At 47.4% G+C, this 18,716-nt stretch overlaps 1 protein-coding gene across 1 annotated transcript in view; it reads left to right on the top strand.

The window, feature by feature from the left end:
• LOC147117352 (putative acyl-CoA dehydrogenase 6) overlaps positions 1–18,716 on the top strand; it is a 119,470-nt gene that overhangs the window by 47,291 nt on the left and 53,463 nt on the right. Inside the window, exon 3 of the mRNA XM_085988281.1 lies at positions 18,427–18,556. Coding sequence (XP_085844407.1) covers positions 18,427–18,556 — 130 coding nt within the window. The remainder of the gene's footprint in view (positions 1–18,426; positions 18,557–18,716) is intronic.

Consider the following 18,716-nt stretch of genomic DNA (forward strand, 5'->3'; position numbering starts at 1 on the left):
CGTGAGAGAGCGCCAGTCATGGCCAGACGGAGAAGGGCCAACAGGTGTCGGCACAGGAGGCCTTACCCACCCAGGGTATACCGCCAGCAGTTCTCATATCTGAACATGTCTGAGGAGCAGTGTGTTCGGAGGCTGCGATTCAGAAGGGAGGTGGTCACTGAGATCTGCCACCTGCTTCGCAGAGATCTGCAGCCACAGCTGAGGAGCAGGACGTCTCTGTCGGTGGCAGTGAAGGTGACGGTGGCTCTCAACTTCTATGCCACCGGCTCCTTCCAATCCGCTACTGGGGACATTGCCAACATTTCCCAGTTCGCGGTACATTGCTGCATCCAACAGGTGAACAATGCCCTTTTCAGAAGGAGACGTCAGTACATCTCCTTCCCCATGACCCTGGACAAGCAGCAAGAGCGTACAATGGGATTTGGAAGAATAGCGGGCTTCACCATGGTCCAGGGCGTAGAACTGATGAACCAGCATTGGTCAGGCCTTGCTTCAGGGCTGCAGTGCGCAGGGCATGGCAGCCAGACAAGTCCACCCTCCCCCTTTAAGAGCTGACCGGCGCCAGAGTGTCTGCCGTCAATCAGCAACTCGCCGCACCTGCGCTGCGCCCGCCCTTGGGGGTATCGCCCCGGACCGCCGGCTTAGCGCCTAATGATAGTCGTGCATCGCCTGTTTTAGCGCAGCAGCAACCTCTTGGGGCGATGCGACTGAATATCGGCGAAGGTGGCGCGAACTTTAGCGGCTGCCCGACTTTAGCGCCCCGAACGTGGCTATACTGAATTTCTAGGCCCTAATATTTTAGGAACGTTGCATGAATAGTAAATTCTACCAGGTACTGAACAACCGAAAACAATTTTTTATTGATGGATCAAGAACCTAGATTCTGTGAAAAACATCAATTAAAAATGTGCAATTTCATTTTAGCTGATTAATTCAAAGCTTGCCCCCATCTCCCCCAGTTATTCTTGGGTGTAGTTCAGTTCAAATAATTCACTGTATCTTAAAAAAAATTACAATGGCTAGCGAAACATCTAGTTGTAATCTATTTGAAATCTAGGCTAGTATGTTTCAAATTCTAATAAAGCATAACATTTTTGTATTGTATAATCACCTTACTTTATTCGAATATATTAGTGGTATGTTACTTTGTATGATTGGATTAAAAGTGGAGTTGAGTCTATCGTGTTTAAAATATTTAGTTTTTTTAGGTAGTGTACAATTTTGTTTCGGATATAGCAGAAGAAATTCTAATGAAAACATAGTTTGACTCATCAGCTACTGACATGAATGTACTATAAGACAGCCTATGAATCAGTGAGCTGCAGTATTAGCATAACTTTAAGATGGCAAGGAAATATGTTGAAATGATAAATTAGGCAACTTAGACATCCATGTGTGAGCTGCCAGCCAAAGGAGCATTTATATCAGATAATAATTATTCCTGGAATCTGATAATGAGTGTTCTTTACCATTTATAAGAACATAAGAAATAGGAGCAGGAGTAGGCCATACGGCCCCTCGGGCCTGCTCCGCCATTCAATAGGATCATGGCTGATCTGAACCTAGACTCACGTCCACTTCCCTGCCCGCTCCCCGTAACCCCTAATTCCCTTATCAGCTAGGAAACTGTCTACCTCCGTTTTAAATTTATTTAAAGTCGCAGCTTCCACAGCTCTCTGGGGTAGCAAATTCCATAGATTTACTACCCTCTGAGTGAAGAAGCTTCTCCTCATCTCAGTTTTGAAACGGCAACCCCTTATTCTAAGATTATGCCCCCTAGTTCTAGTCTCCCCCATCAGTGGAAACATCCTCCCCGCATCCACCCGATCAAGCCCCCTCACAATCTTATATGTTTCGATAAGATCGCCTCTCATTCTTCTGAATTCCAATGAGTAGAGGCCCAACCTACTCAACCTTTCCTCATAAGTCAACCCCCTCATCTCCGGAATCAACCGAGTGAACCTTCTCTGAACCGCCTCGAGAGCAAGTATATCTTTTCTTAAATATGGAAACCAAAACTGTACGCAGTATTCCAGGTGTGGCCTCACCAGTACCCTGTATAACTGAAGCAAGACTTCCCTGCTTTTATACTCCATCCCCCTTGCAATAAAAGCCAAGATTCCATTGGCCTTCCTGATCACCTGCTGTACCTGCATACTAACCTTCTGTGTTTCATGCACCAGGACCCCCAGATCCCTTTGTACTGTAGCACTTTGCAGTTTCTTTCCATTTAGATAATAACTTGCTCTTTGATTTTTTCTGCCAAAGTGCATAACCTCACACTTTCCAACATTATATTCCACCTGCCAAATTTCTGCCCACTCACTTAGCCTGCCTATGTCCTTTTGCAGGTTTTTTTATGTCCTCCTCACTCACTGCTTTCCCTCCCATCTTTGTATCGTCGGCAAACTTGGATACGTTGCACTTGGTCCCCTCCTCCAAATCGTTAAGAGAGATTGTAAAGAGTTGGGGTCCCAGCACTGACCCCTGCGGAACACCACTAGTTACTGATTGCCAACCCGAGAATGAACCATTTATCCCCACTCTCTGTTTTCTGTTAGATAGCCAATCTTCCACCCATGCCAGTATATTACCCCCAATCCCGTGATTTTTTATCTTGTGTGCGGCACCTTGTCAAATGCCTTTTGGAAGTCCAAATACACCACATCCACTGGTTCCCCTTTATCCACCCTGTTTGTTACGTCCTCAAAGAATTCGAGCAAATTTGTCAAACATGACTTCTCCTTCATAAAACCATGCTGACTCTGTCCGATTAAATTATGCTTATCCAAATGTCCTGTTACTGCTTCCTTAATAATGGACTCCAACATTTTACCAACCACAGATGTTAGGCTAACCGGTCTATAGTTTCCCGCCTTCTATCTAACTCCCTTTTTAAATAAGGGCGTTACATTAGCAGTTTTCCAATCTGCTGGGACCTTTCCTGAATCCAGGGAGTTTTGGAAAATTACCACCAATGCATCCGCAATCCCTACCGCTACTTCTCTCAAGACCCTAGGATGTAAGCCATCAGGTCCAGGGGATTTATCCACCTTAAGTCCCATTATCTTACCGAGTACCATCTCCTTAGTGATTTTAATCGTGTTTAGCTCCTCCCCCCCTATAGCCCCCTGTTTGTCCAGTGTTGGGATATTTTTAGTGTCCTCTACTGTAAAGACAGATACAAAATATTTGTTCAGCGTATTTGCCATCTCCATGTTCCCCACTACTAATTTCCCGGTCTCGTCCTCTAAGGGACCAACATTCGCTTTAGCCACCCTTTTTCTTTTTATATAACTGTAGAAACTCTTGCTATCTGTTTTTATATTTTTTGCTAGTTTACTTGCATAATCTATCTTCCCTTTCTTAATTAATCTTTTAGTTATTCTTTGCTGGCTTTTAAATGCTTCCCAATCTTCTATCCTTCCACTAGATTTGGCTACTTTATATGCCCTTGTTTTCAGTCAGATACTGTCCTTTATTACTTTACTTAGCCACGGATGGCTGTCTTTTCTTTTACGCCCCTTTTTCCTCAGTGGAATATATTTTTCTTGAAAGTTGTGAAATATCTCCTTGAATGTACACCACTGCTCATGTACCGTCTTACACCTTAATCTATTTTCCCAGTCCACTTTAGTCAACTCTGCTCTCATACCTTCATAGTCTCCTTTATTTAAGCTTAGTACGCTGGTTTGAGATCCAACTCTCTCACCCTCCAACTGAATTTGGAATTCAACCATGTTATGGTCACTCATTCCAAGGGGATCCTTTACTGGGACATTTTTTATTAATCCTGTCTCATTAAACAGGACCAGATCTAAGATTGCCTGCCCCCTGGTTGGTTCAGTAACATACTGCTCAAGGAACCCGTCCCTAATGCACTCTATGAACTCTTCCTCAAGGCTGCCCTGCCCAATTTGATTTGTCCAGTCAATATGAAAGTTAAAATCTCCCATGATTATAGCTGTTCCCTTATTACAAGCCCCAACTATTTCCTGATTTATACTCCGACCAATAGAGTTGCAACTGTTAGGAGGCCTATAGACTACGCCCATTCGTGACTTTTTCCCCTTATTATTCCTTATCTCCACCCAAACTGTTTCACTATCCTGATCCTTTGACCCAATATCATTTCTCACTATTGCAGTGATTCCAGCTTTTATTAACATAGCCACCCCACCTCCCTTTCCTTCCTGTCTGTCCTTCCTAATAGTCAAATACCCCTGGATGTTTAGTTCCCAGTCATGGTCACCTCGCAGCCACGTTTCTGTAATGGCCACCAGATCATACCCATGTGTAGTTATTTGTACCGTCAACTCGTCTATTTTGTTACGAATGCTGCGTGCATTCAGATAAAGAACTTTAAAATATGTTTTGTGACAATTTATTCCTGCTTTTACCCCCTTTACTACTTTACCTTTAGCTTTATGTATTCTGTCCCTTCCTGACACGCTCTGGTTTTTAATTTCCCCACTGCTACTTTGCTCTATTGCCTTCTCTGCTGACATTTTTATTTTTCGCTCTCTTGAAACCTCCCCCCCACTAATTAGTTTAAAGCCCTGTCTACAGCCCTAGTTATTCGATTCGCCAGGATTCTAGTCCCAGCACTGGCCAAGTGAAGTCCGTCCCAATGGAACAGCTTTCTCCTGTCCCAGTACTGGTGCCAGTGTCCCAAGAAGCAAAACCCATTTCTCCCACACCAGTCTTTGAGCCACGCATTTAACTCTCTGATTTTATTTACCCTAGCCAAAATTGCTCGTGGCTCAGGTAGTAATCCAGAGATTATTACCCTTGTGGTTCTGCTTTTTAATTTGGCCCCTAGCTGCTCATACTCCCTCAGCAGAACCTCTTTCCTTGTCCTATCTATGTCGTTGGTACCAACATGGACCACGACAACTGGATCCTCCCCCTCCCACTCCAAGTTTCTCTCCAGCCCAGAGGAGATGTCCTTAACCCTGGCACCGGGCAGGCAACACAATCTTTGGGACTCGCTCTCGGCTGCAAAGAACCCTATCTATCCCCCTTATGATACTATCCCCTATCACTACAACATTTCTTTTTACTCCCCCCACTTGAATGGCCCCTCGTTCTACGGTGCTGTGGCCAGGTTGCTCATCCTCCCTGCAGTCCCCGTTCCCGTCCTCACGGAGTAAGAGCCTTGAACCTGTTGGACAAGAGCAAGGGTTGCAGCTCCTCCAACACTACCTCCTGGATCCCCGTAGCTGCCTCACTCATAGTCACACGCTCCTGTCCCTGACCACGGAATACATCTGAATTAGTTAATCTAATTGGTGTGACTACTTCCTGGAACACAGAGTCCAGGTAACTCTCCCCCTCCCTGATGTGTCGCAGTGTTTGAAGCTCGGACTCCAGCTCTTCAACATGGAGCCGGAGTTCCTCGAGCGGCCAGCACTTACTGCAAATGTGATCACCGTGAGCATCAATGGTGTCCACCAGCTCCCACATATTGCAGCAGTAACACATCACCTGCTCTCCCATTCTATGTAATTAATTAAATTTATTAATATTATTTTTAAATACCCTCTGCCCCGATTCTAGATGATGACTATCACACCTCTATTTAATTGAACTTACCAACTTATAAAATTTACCAACAAATTAAATCAAATCAATCCCACCAATTACACTTCAGTTAAATAGTATATTTAAGGGCCCTGGTTTATAAACAGTCCCCGCTACACCTCAGAGACTTTAGAAACTATAAACCACAGAGTTAAAGTTTAAAAAGAGAGAAATACTCACCAACCAATCACTTACCTGCTTTCTGGTGACGTCACACCTCGATTACTTTTTACTTCTCTCCTTCCCTCTGAGTTCCAAGTTCGGAGACTGGTACGCCTACCTGGGTCTCTGGAGCCTTTTATAGCCCTGCTGCTGCCGCTGAAATTCCCGCCAACGCACTGAGGCAGCTTATTCACAGCTTGGAAAAACATGCTGTGTCTGGCTTAGCTATCAGTCAGTTAATACAAGTGTTTCGTAGATATTGTTGTCCACATGAGTCTTATTCTGATCTTGTTCATAAACGTTAGGTGATGCGCTATCAATTACTCATAAAAGACTGAGAGTTAAGAGAGTAACTAAAGGCTTTTATTAGCAAAGAACAGAGCATGCCTCTCGTGGTTGACTGGGTTCCAAGAAGGCAGGGGGCTGCAGGTCAATCACCTTTATACCTGGGCCTGTGTGGGTGGAGCCAGCCGAGACATGTTGAGGCATGCATAGGTACAACAGTGTGTAATAACAACAACAACAACAACAGTGGTTTACCACATTCACCCCTTGTTTAAAATTGAGTCCGGCGGGGTGAAGTGTACTAAAGGTTCGTGTAAGTAAGTCTATCAGGTGGCCTTGTATGCCGTCCTGATCGTCGTGGTGGCGGCGGTGATGGTGCAGCATCCAACGTTGAGTCTGGCGTCTCATTGAGTGGTTGGGTGGTCAATGACGGGTCCTGGGGCTGCGGCATGCCGTCTAGCGGGGTTGGGTTGTGGGTAGTGGTGGATGGCAATGGTAGTGTTTCAGGGGCACCCAAAGGTGCGAGATCTCGTGTGGGGGCTGTGTCCTCCCGCCCGTCCGGGTACGCTACGTAAGCGTACTGGGGGTAGGCGTGGGTAGTGGTGGATGGCGAGGGGGGTGTTTCGGGAGCACCCGAAGGTGCGAGGTCTCGTATGGAGACTGTGTCCTCCCACCCGTCCGGGTACACCACGTAAGCATACTGAGGGTTGGCATGGAGGAGGCTCACCCTCTCGACCAGGGGGTCCGTCTTATGGGACCTCACGTGCTTCCGCAGTAGGACGGGTCCTGGAGAAGTCAGCCATGTCGGTAACGAGATCCCCGATGTGGACTTCCGGGGGAAGGAGAACATTCTCTCGTGAGGGGTAGCATTGGTGGCTGTACAGAGCAGTGACCGAATGGAATGGAGCGCCGCAGGGAGGACTTCCTGCCAGCGAGAGGTCGGAAGGCCCTTAGATTTCAAGTTTAAAAGGACTGCCTTCCAGACCGTCGCATTCTCCCTTTCCACCTGGCCATTCCCCCAGGGGTTGTAGCTGGTGGTCCTGCTTGTAGCGATACCTCTCGAGAGCAGGTACTGCCGGAGTTCGTCGCTCATAAAGGATGAGCCCCTGTCGCTATGAATATAGCTAGGGAAACCGAACAAGGCGAAGAGGTCATTCAGACATTTAATGACCGTGGTACTGGTCATGTCTGAGCAAGGGATGGCAAACGGGAAACGGGAGTACTCATCAATTATGTTGAGGAAGTACACATTGCGGTCGGAGGAGGGGAGGGGCCCTTTAAAATCGACGCTCAGCCGTTCAAAGGGGCGTGTGGCTTTGATCAGGCTTGCTCTGTCTGGCCTATAAAAATGCGGTTTGCACTCGGCACAGATTTGGCAGTTCCTGGTCATGGTCCTGACCTCCTCGATGGAGTAGGGCAGGTTACGGGATTTGATGAAGTGAAAAAACCTGGTGACCCCCGGGTGGCAGAGGTCATTGTGGAGGGTCTTCAGTCTATCGACCTGCGCGTTGGCGCATGTACCACGTGATAGGGCATCTGGGGGCTCATTGAGTTTACCGGGCCGGTACAAGATATCGTAATTGTAGGTGGAGAGTTCGATTCTCCACCTCAAGATCTTGTCGTTCTTGATTTTGCCCCTCTGCTTATTATTAAACATAAAAGCTACTGAACGCTGGTCAGTGAGCAGGGTAAATCGTTTTCCGGCCAGGTAATGCCTCCAATGTCGCACAGCTTCCACAATGGCCTGGGCCTCCTTTTCGACAGAGGAGTGTCGAATCTCGGGGCCCTGGAGGGTCCTTGAGAAAAAGGCCACGGGTCTCCCCGCCTGGTTAAGGGTTGCAGCTCGGGCAAAGTCGGATGCGTCGCTCTCCACTTGGGAAGGGATGGACTCATCCACTGCGTGCATTGTGGCCTTCGCAATATCTCCTTTTATGAGAGTGAAGGCTGCACAGGCCTCTGCTGTCAGGGGGAAGGAGGTGGACTTGATGAGGGGTCTGGCTTTGTCCGCATAGTTGGGCACCCACTGAGCATAGTACGAGAAAAACCCTAGGCATCTCTTCAGTGCTTTTTGGCAGTGGGGGAGGGGGAGCTCCATAAGGGGGCGCATCCTGTCGGGGTCGGGGCCGATGACTCCGTTCTCCACTACACAGCCAAGAATGGCAAGGCGCTTGGTACGAAACATACATTTGTCCTTGTTGTATGTTAGGTTCAGCCGCTGGGCCGTACGGAGGAATTTTTCTAGATTAACATCGTGGTCCTGCTGGTCGCGGCCGCAGATGGTGACGTTGTCTAGATAGGGGAAAGTGGCCTGGAGCGCGTTCTGGTCAACCATCCGGTCCATCTCCCGTTGGAAGACTGAAACCCCGTTGGTGACGCCGAAGGGAACTCTGAGGAAGTGGTAGAGACGACCGTCAGCTTCAAAAGCTGTGTACTGGCGGTCCTCAGCCCTGATGGGGAGCTGGTGGTATGCCGACTTCAGATCAATCGTCGAGAACACCCGGTATTGTGCTATCTGATTGACCATGTCAGATATGCAGGGGAGTGGGTATGCATCTAGCTGGGTGTAGCGATTGATCGTCTGGCTGTAGTCAATAACTAGGCGCTGTTTTTCGCCAGTCTTCACTACCACCACTTGTGCTCGCCATGGGCTGGTGCTACTTTCAATAATCCCTTCCTTCAGGAGTCTCGCTACCTCGGATTTAATGAAGCTCCTATCCCCGGCACTGTAACGCCTGCTTTTGGTAGCGATGGGCTTACAGTCGCGGGTGAGGTTAGCGAACAAGGAGGGGGGGGGGACTTTAAGGGTGGAGAGGCTGCAAATGGTGCGCGGCGGGCGATTTAAAAGCTGCTGGCTGCAGACTGTGAGTGGGGGGAGGGGTCCGTCGTACGCTAATGTGACACTCTTAAGGTTGCACTGAAAATCCAACCCCAGTAGAACGGCAGCGCAAAGATGGGGCAGGACCAGGAGTTTAAAATTTTTGTATTCTGTGCCCCTTACTGAAAGGGTCGCTACACAGTAGCCACCGACGTCCGCTGACTGGGCTTTGGAAGCCAAAGAGATCCGATGTCGCGTCGGCAGGACCGGGAGAGAGTAACTGCGCACCGTGTCGGGGTGGATAAAGCTTTCCGTGCTCCCGCTGTCAAAAAGGCAGGTAGTCCGACGCACTGAGGCAGCTTATTCACAGCTTGGAAAAACATGCTGTGTCTGGCTTAGTTATCAGTCAGTTAATACAAGTGTTTCGTAGATACTGTTGTCCACATGAGTCTTATTCTGATCTTGTTCATAAACGTTAGGCACTTAGTATATAGGTTCATATGCAAAAATGGTTCAGATGGCATAGATGTGACTGGTGGCCATGTTTCCAATTGGTAGATTTGATCGTGATACTTACATTAGTGGAGGGAAAATATAGAATTTAAAGAATTGACCAGAAACCTTTACTACTTGAACTGTTTGATTGCGTAAATATCATGACTTTTGCTACTGAGGGAGGGGAAGCAGCATATTAAAAGTCCATATTTCTTCCAGTGGATAAACTCTCAAAGTTTGTCATAGAAACAGTTGAGCTAATTTTATCTGGAATTTTAGGAAACCTATATGAGGTCAGAGGGGAAAATTAGGTTTGGGCGCAAACCAGGGGCTGCATAAGCTGCACACGCCAGAAGAGGCCGGCCCGAGAACTACCTGAAATTGGTCCTTGGGCCTCATCTTAATATTCCTGGCAAGCTGCTGGCATCTGTTGTGCCTCCACAGGCAACTCATCCATTTACACTGCCAAATATTGGGCCACTTGCCTCGCCTGCAGCGACCCTAAGGTAAATCCCAGGATGGGGGATGGAGCAGCAACGGGGGTGGGGTGGAGAAGGTGGGCAATATAGTATTATGGAGTCTGGGGAACTCTCCTGGCTCCACAGGAATGTATTTTACATTCTTTTTTAAAGTAACCTTTTGCTGGCAGTTGCTACTTAAGCCGCAGCAACCACTTGAGAATTCTGATTCTCTCAATCCAATTTGGCATTGGGAGGCCTATAACAGGTGTTGCACCCCTCATTTACAGAGTGTAACAGCCCAACCCAATACCTGGTTGGACACCTTTCAGGCATCCTTGGGGCGCAAAAGGTTGGTCCCCGAAAATCTACCCCGTTGCACCCATTTACACCCAGCAAAATGGGTGCATTACGTCAAATTTCCATTCCATAGACTCAAGAATCAAGACCTGTAGGTTGCTGATGGTGATCTGCAGCCAGAAGGTCCTGATTGAAGTTTGAAATTCACAGGGGGTGGGTGGAGGTGCTTAAAAAGTTTAAGAACAATCCTCACCTATATGTCTGTGACCTGGCCCTGGACCTCAGTAAACCCTCCTGCAGTGCGGATGGGGGCTGGCCCCGGTGGCCTGTACTTTGATTGCCTTTGCTTGGTGATGCCCAGGCATTCAGACTGGAGAATGAGGTGGCGACTGGGAACTTCCCTATCTGCCTCATTTAAATTGTATTGTCTGACCTGCACCTGCTGCAAGCGTAAGTAAGCCAGGCTTTTTCTGCCTCCCCCCCCCACCCACCATCCCATCCCTCCCCATTAAAGGGGCACGGATAGGACAGCTGGGTCCCCACCTCTTTATCCTGACCTTTCCTTCTGAGTAACTGAGCATTATTGGCGAGACACATTCAATCAATTTAGTTTTCTCGTACCACTGAGCAAGGCATTTTCCTCAACCATGAAGTTAAAAGTGAATCACCTTTCTGATCTAATATTTGAAGTCATGAGAATTGCAGTATTTATCAATGTCCTAAATTTAAGCACTTGAAGTCAGTTTCCCAGACTATACAATTAATTATTACAAGCCACAATTAATAATGTGTCAGTTTCCCTGTTGTTACCAGTACGCAGGGTATAGAAAATGGGGCAGACCCCCACAACACTGACTTTTTGTCCCTTTTCAAATGTGTGCATTTCCGGCGGTGAATGGGTGGGCACAAGCAACCCCTGCCAGAAACCGGCTGTAAGTTGCAAATGGTATGGGAATGGTGCGAAAATGCTGCAGTAAAGCCTTCCTCGTCACTTCCTGTGGTCACGGTGGTCAGATGCCAGTTCTACTGACTGCCCATATAAGTTGACATTCAGAGTTGCTAGGCTATGCCATTTGGTTGAAAACTATTTAAAGTAACAGCTAACAACTTCCATTTCAAATTGTACGGTCGTTTCTGCTAGTGCTTGTGAGGGGACATGCTGCACTGTGTATCAAGGGCATTTTTAGCAAGCCTGTTTGGAATCCTTTGGAATACCAGTGCGAATATTACTTGGAGGAAGAACATTTGAATGCATGGGAAGAAAGGCTTTTCCATAGGAGGAGGGCCTCTGTCAACGTTAGCCTGCAAAGGTACATATATTGTCATGGTGGAACAATTCATGCATGGACTTGAGTTGACCAGGGAGGTAGTGCAACATGCTGCAGGAGGGCCTCCAGCTGAACCCCAGGGTAGGTACCTTGCTGTTAGTGCCAAGGTACAGCGAGCCCTGAACTATTTTGTTTTGGGCTCTTTGCAAGTTGGTAGCAGGGGCATCACTAACATCTGTTGTTTACAAGAGCTAGCAATCACATCACTTTTCTCATGGTCAAGAGAGAAAAATAAGAGGAGGATTATTTGAAATGGTAGGAAGTTCAGGTTGTCATTGATGGCTTGCATATAACCTAATATGCTCTGGCTCACAGGAGTACCTCATACAGGAACCTCAAGGGCTTCTACTCCATCGTCGTACAGCTTGTTTGTGATGATCTGCACAGTGGCCACTTATACAGCAGCAGTCATGATATCTTTATTTTACAGCATTCCGCCCTGCCCCCATTATTTGCTACTAACCAATGTTGGATTTTGGAGACCGGGGACCTGTCTACGCATCAAGAACAATGGAGCACGGGTATAACAAGGTCCCTGTCTCCATCACAGAAAACCTTTGCTCTCCAGCTCCTTGCTAGTAGGGAAGTGCGGGTAGCCCATGAGAGGGATGATGCTGAGTGGGGACATGGAAGTGGGGGCTACTCTCAAAGCGCTCTCACTTCTCCCCCTCAGTCAGAGCCCCAGATGCTTCCTCGGATTGCGATGGCCGAGTCTGCCCCTGCACAGTCGCAGGAGGAGCAGTCTTCAGCGGGGCTCTCACAGACTCCAAAACCCAGAGGACATCCGCCAAAAGTGTCAGTGTAGTCGCAGCAGGGAAGTGAGCAGCCTGCCTCTACCTCTGCTGAAGCCACAGGGGTTGCACCTCGTAGAAGCGTGTGTATAAGAAAAATGTCACAATCCTAATTGCATAAGGATATGCACATTGTTATATAAAGAAGTGTTAGTGTTAAGGTCCCGTTACTGTTATCACACACATAAAAGTATTTATTTTCACCACTTTCCAGTCATGCCCATTTTTGTCTGCTGCCTTAGAAGTGGCTTTGTGAGTTGGAGTGAATGGTGAGACATTACGTACCCTCTAGCAATGGGGGTCAGTGTGAAAGGAATGGCTTGGTCATCGTAGAAATGCTTTATGGTGTTGTTGTGGAGTCAGGGGGGAGCTTGACAAAGCATGTGGCAGCCATATGGGTGCATTGCAGGAAGTTAACTAAATCTGGCCATGATGAGGCCATCCCTGGCAGCAATGTGCTCCGCTGCTGGTGCCATCTGGCCCTCGGTTTCCTCCTCCTCCTCCTCCCCTTGCTCCTCATACAGCTCTAATCCTTGCTGCTGTGCTATGTTGTGCAGCGCGCAGCATACGACGGCGATTCTGGAGACCCTGGCTGATGTGTATTGGAAGGGCTCCTCCAGATCTGTCGAGGCATCTGAAGCGCATCTTGAGCATGCCTATTGTTTTCACAATGACACATCTGGTGGACATGTGGCTTTCATTATAACACTCCTCGGCCTCATTGCTTGGCCTCCTCAAGGGTGTCGTGAGCCGCATCTTTAGTGGATAGCCCCTTTCTCCAAGCAGCCAGCCAGTATGTCTGTTTGGTGGTGCGAAGAGCTGAGGGAGGGTGGACTGGCACAGCACGAAAGAGTCATGACAGCTGCCATGGAATTTGGCACACCATGCATGATGATCTTCCTATGATTGAAGACCAGCTGCACAGTGAGGGAGTTGAAGCCCTTGCGGTTCACAAACACTCCAGAGTGATGTGGGGGTGCTCTGATGGCCACACGTGTACAGTCCATTATGCCTTGCATCCGTGGGAAGCAAACCAGCGCAGCAAAGCCGAGCACCCGCTCAGTAACACTGGCTTCATCAGTGACAAAGTTCACATAATTGCCTGCCTTGTTAAACATGGTATTGGTGACCTCTGATGCATCTGTAGGTGGCCAACTGCGAGATGCCGCAAATGTCTGCTGCAGATCCATGGAAGGAGCCTGGTATGAAGAAATTGAGGACGGTGGTGACTTTGACTACCACTGGTAAGAAGTGTCCACCAGGTCCTCTGGGCTGCAGCTCTTGCTCCAGTAAACTGCAAATGTCTGCGACGACCTGGCACGATAGCCTGAGCCTCCTTTGGCACTGCTGCTCAGTCATGTTGAGGAAGCTCATCCTGTGCCTGTATAATCTGTGTTGGGGGTATCGTCTCTGGTGCGGTGCAGCCCTGCGCTGATGCCCTCTGTCTTGTGGAGCATCAGGTCATTGAGGAGAGGATTGGTGGTGGTGTTGCTGCTGCTGGTGGTGGAGCTTATCTTGGTCCATTTCTGAGAACCAAGGTGAGACAGTATAAACGGCACCCATGCTGATGTCATAGATGGCAGGTCAAGTAGAGATCAGAGGACCAATCTGTTAATGTTGTGATAGTTATTAGCAATGTGGTGAGAGTGGCTTCCGAGGTTGTAGAAAAGACTTGCAAACTCTAGCCACCTAAATCTGTGCACAAAATGGAGTCAGCAAGAGCCTTTCCCATAGGCAAGTAATAAGATAACATGTGGGAGTATTTATTTGGATTTCTATGCTCACCATTAATGACCTCGCACAATGGCCACTGAGCTTCCGCCTCACGTTGACACGAGATTCCCGAGCTGCGTGATTCCCATGGTCATCCAGTAAAAATCAAAAGCTCTGGTTAAAAACCCTGTTAAGGATCTCATAACAAGCACTTAATTACTTTAATTAATTAAGTCGACCACCTCTGCCATTTGGGTCCAAGACGCGCTAGGAAACGTGCACAAGTTAAATGCGCAAGGCGGCGAGTTCCTGACGGGCTCGCAATTTCGCCAATTTTTACTGCTGATCTGCCTCCAAACCTACATGCCCAACAGTGGGAAAATTCCAGCCTCTGTTCCTGGAGCCTGTGAGGCTGCTGGCAGCTGTGTTTCTGAGAGACTCCTCAGATTAAGGTGGCATTTAATCTCTGAGTACAGGCCTGAGATGTCCAGCTATCGGTTACAATACTTATACAGCTGTGCTGCCTACTTGCTCACCCATGTGAAGTCATCAGAGGGGAGTGGCAAAATGGTATGTTGTCATTAGGAGAGATAACAGCATCATGTACTGCCAGTTCATGCCTGCCTCTGCACTCATCCTCTATGTCACTACCAGCTAATCTGCAGATGGCAAACCCCAGCACCAGTAATGGCCTTGTCCATTCACTCAACAATCTACCCCATGGAGGATCTGACAGTGCAGCTCAAGGCCTTTGTGGTAGCAGTCTGAGCATTCATGAGAGGTGCAATGATGGTGAGCAGGGCCCCTCCTGTGGGAGGCTCCACTACAGATATCCCTGGAATTGCCATACACTCCAAGGTAGACTACAGAATGTTTAATCTCACTCATTAGAAATGACACACGTGATTTGTAGAATCCTTCAAGCTAGCCACCATGTGAGGAAAGCAGGTAGGCCCACCCCTCAATGACTCCAAACATCTTTCATGCTCAAAGCATCCTTTTAAAAGCAGAGCTCCAGAGATCAAAATTCCTGTCCTCATCATCTGTGGATTAATGCAGTCTGACTCCCCAGACAGTTTCCTTCTGCTTCTATGGCACCTGCTTCTGCTCACTTGTTCTCTGTTCGCACTGTGTACTCTACTCAGGCTTACTTTCTAAATCCCTTGGATGGGTGTATTGGTGCTCTGCTTGCCAGGGTCACTATGAGTGACATGATGTGCTGTGAGTTGCATGGTTGGGAGCTACCTCAGTTTCTCCTGCTGTACGTACAAAACCGTGTTACCAACTTGTTCACGTTACAACTTAGTTGGCTGCAGCCTTTGTCTATAATGCTGTCGGGGACCTGCTGTTCAAAACATTCTTTGGTTTCAGTGAATGTACGAATAAGATGGAAATGGAAGGAAGGATAAGTGTTGTACAAACACTGCGCTGCTTCCAGGTCTCTTGCTTACCCATCTCCTGCTCCTTCTTCAAAGTCTTGTCGCTATATGTGACACAACAGATCTCGGCAACTACAGACTCCATAAACTTACTTCAATACTGGGTAGGAAACCAATTATCAAGAGTAAGTGTGAAGATTACCAGTGTAATAATCTAATAAACAACAATCATCATGGATTCAGAAAAGATCTTGCCTGATTAGGTTACTGAGGGAAGTAAGGGTAGAAATTGTGGAGGTGCTGGCCACAATTTTCCAATCCTCCTTAGATACAGGGGCGGTGCCAAAGGACTGGAGGATTGCAAATGTTACAACCTTGTTCAAAAAGGAGGAGAAGGATAAAACTGGCAATTACAGGCCAGTCGGTTTAACATCGGTGGTGGGGAAGCTTTTAGAAACAATAATCTGGGAAAAAATTAACAGCCACTTGGACAAGCATGAAAGTAAGACTTGCATTTATTTATTTTTATTCATTTGTGGGATGTGGGCGTCGCTGCCAAGGCCAGCATTTATTGCCCATCCCTAATTGCTCTTGAGAAGGTGGTGGTGAGCCGCCTTCTTGAACTGCTGCAGTCCGTGTGGTGAAAGTACTCCCACAGTGCCGTTAGGTAGGGAGTTTCAAGATTTTGACAGCGACGATGAAGGATTGGCGATATACTTCTAAGTCAGGATGGTGTGTGACTTGGAGGGGAACTTGGAGGTGGTGGTGTTCCCATGCGCCTGCTGCCCTTGTCCTTCTAGGTGGTAGAGGTCGCGGGTTTGGGAGGTGCTGCCGAAGGAGCCTTGGCGAGTTGCTGCAGTGCATCTTGTAGATGGTACACACTGCAGCCACGGTATGTTGGTGGTGGAGGGAGTGAATGTTTAAGATGGTGGATGGCATGCCAATCAAGCGGGCTGCTTTGTCCTGGATGGTGTCGATCTTCTTGAGTGTTGTTAGAGCTGCACTCATCCAGGCAAGTGGAGAGTATTTCATCACACTCCTGATGTGTGCCTTGTAGATGGTGGAAAAGCTTTGGGGAGTCAGGAGGTGAGACACTCGCCGCAGAAGACCCAGCCTCTGACCTGCTCTTGTTGCCACAATATTTATGTGGCTGGTCCAGTTAAGTTTCTGGTCAATGGTGACCCCCAGAATGTTGATGGTGGGGGATTCGGCGATGGTAATGCCTTTGAATTTCAAGGGGAGGTGGTTAGACTCCCGCTTGTTGGAGATAGTCAATGCCTGGCACTTCTGTGGCGCGAATGTTACCTGCCACTTATCAGCCCAAACCTGAACGTCGTCCCGGTCTTGTTGCATGCGGGCATGGAGTGCTTCATTTTCTGAGGAGTTGTGAATGGCGCTGAACACTGTGCAGTCATCAGCGAACATCCCCATTTCTGACCTTATGTTGGAGGGAACGTCATTGATGAAGCAGCTGAAGATGGTTGGGCCTAGGACACTGCCCTGAGGAACTCCTGCAGCGATGTCCTGGGGCTGTGATGATTGACCTTCAACCACAACCATATCTATAGTGCCTTTCACGACCACCGGGCGTCCCAAAGCGTTTTACAGCTTTTTGAAGTGTAGTCACTGTTGTGATGTAGGAAAGCATGGACTAATAAAGGAGAGCCAGCAAGGATTTGTTAAGGGCAAATCGTGTTTGACTAACTTGATTTGAGTTTTTTGATGGGGTAACGGAGAGGGTGGATGAGGGCAGTACAGTTGATGTTGTGTATATGGACTTTCAAAAGGTGTTTGGTAAATTATCACATTAAGCTTGTTAGCAAATGTGAAGCCCATGGGATGAAAGGGGCAGTTGCAGCTTGGATACAAAATTGGGTAAGGGAAAGAAAACAGAGCTGTGGTGAATGGCTGTCTTTTGGACTGGAGAGAGGTAAACAGTGGCATTCCCCAAGGTTCAGTAATAGGACCACAGCTGTTTTTGATAGACATTAATGACTTAGACTTGGGGGTACAGGGCACAAGTTTGAAATTTGCAGCTGACACTTAGAAGTGTAGTAAACAGTAAGGAAGATAGTAATAAACTTCAAGACGACGTAGACAGGCTGGTGGAATGGACGGACACATGGCAGATGAAATTCAGTGCAGAGGAGTGTGAGGTGATACATTTTGATAGGAAGAATGAGGAGAGACCATACACACTAAATGGTCCAATTTCAAAGGGGGTGCAAGAAGAGAGAGACCTGGGGGTGCACAAATCTTTGAAGGTGGCAGGATAGGTTAACAAAGCAGTTAATAAAGCATATGGGATCCTGGGCTTTATAAATATAGGCATAAATTACAATAGCCAGGAAGTTATGCTAAATCTATATAAAACATTAGGTCAACCCTAGCTGGAGTATTGTGTCCAATTCTGGACACCACACTTTAGGAAGGACATGAAGGCTTTGGAGAGAGTACAGAAGAGATTTACTAGGATAGTTCCAGTGATGAGGGAATACAGTTACGTGGATAGACTAGAGGAAGCTGGCGCTGTTCTCCTTGGAGCAGGGAAGATGTGATAGAGGTTCTTTAAAATCATGAAGGATTTATATCGAGTAAATAAAGAGAAACTGTTTTCAATGGCTGAGGGGTCAATAATGAGAGGGCACAGATTTAAGGTGATTGGCAAAAGAACCAGAGGCAACATGAGGTATAACATTTTTACACAATGAATGGTTAGGATAGGGTGGTGGATACAAATTCAATAGTAGCTTTCAAAAGGGAATTGGATAAATACTTGAAGGAGAAAAAAGTGCAAGGATATGGGGAAAGAGCGGGGGAGTGGGACTGACTGGATTGCTCTTCGAAAGAGCTGGTGCAGACTCGATGGGCTCAATGGCCTCCTTCTGTGCTGTAACAATTCTATGATTAACCTGACCATCCATCATTCTTGTTGGATGAGCTAAGATGGGCCTTCCCCAGCTATAAAATCTTGTGATCTTGTAATTTAAAGAATAAATGCTGCATCTAAAGTGGAGTTGTCTCCAACTGTTTGCTAACCACACAGAAATGATATGTTGGGCTTAATGGCCATCGATACAGCTAGAAAGACTGTAAAGTTTTCCTTTCTTTTCCCAGAATATGGTGGGCTTGGTTTGGATTTCAGCTACAATATAGCAGTGGCGGAAGAGCTGGGAAACATACGATGTGGCGGAATTCCCATGGCAATCGGCGTCCAGAGTGATATGGCTACACCAGCTCTAGCCAGGTATGACTACATTTTTTAGGGTGGCATGTATTTTTGGGCAGTTATTCGATTTAGGCAACTTAGAAGTGTTGTCAAAGAAGTTAAGACAGAACTAATAATTTGTTGTCATGACTTCACAAAGTAACAGCATTGACTGAGATTTGGCCTTCCACTGGTGCTT

The sequence above is a fragment of the Somniosus microcephalus genome, chromosome 5 (assembly GCF_052327205.1).
Source record: "Somniosus microcephalus isolate GS21.2 chromosome 5, FLI_Smic_1.0, whole genome shotgun sequence".
Lineage (NCBI taxonomy): Eukaryota > Metazoa > Chordata > Chondrichthyes > Squaliformes > Somniosidae > Somniosus > Somniosus microcephalus.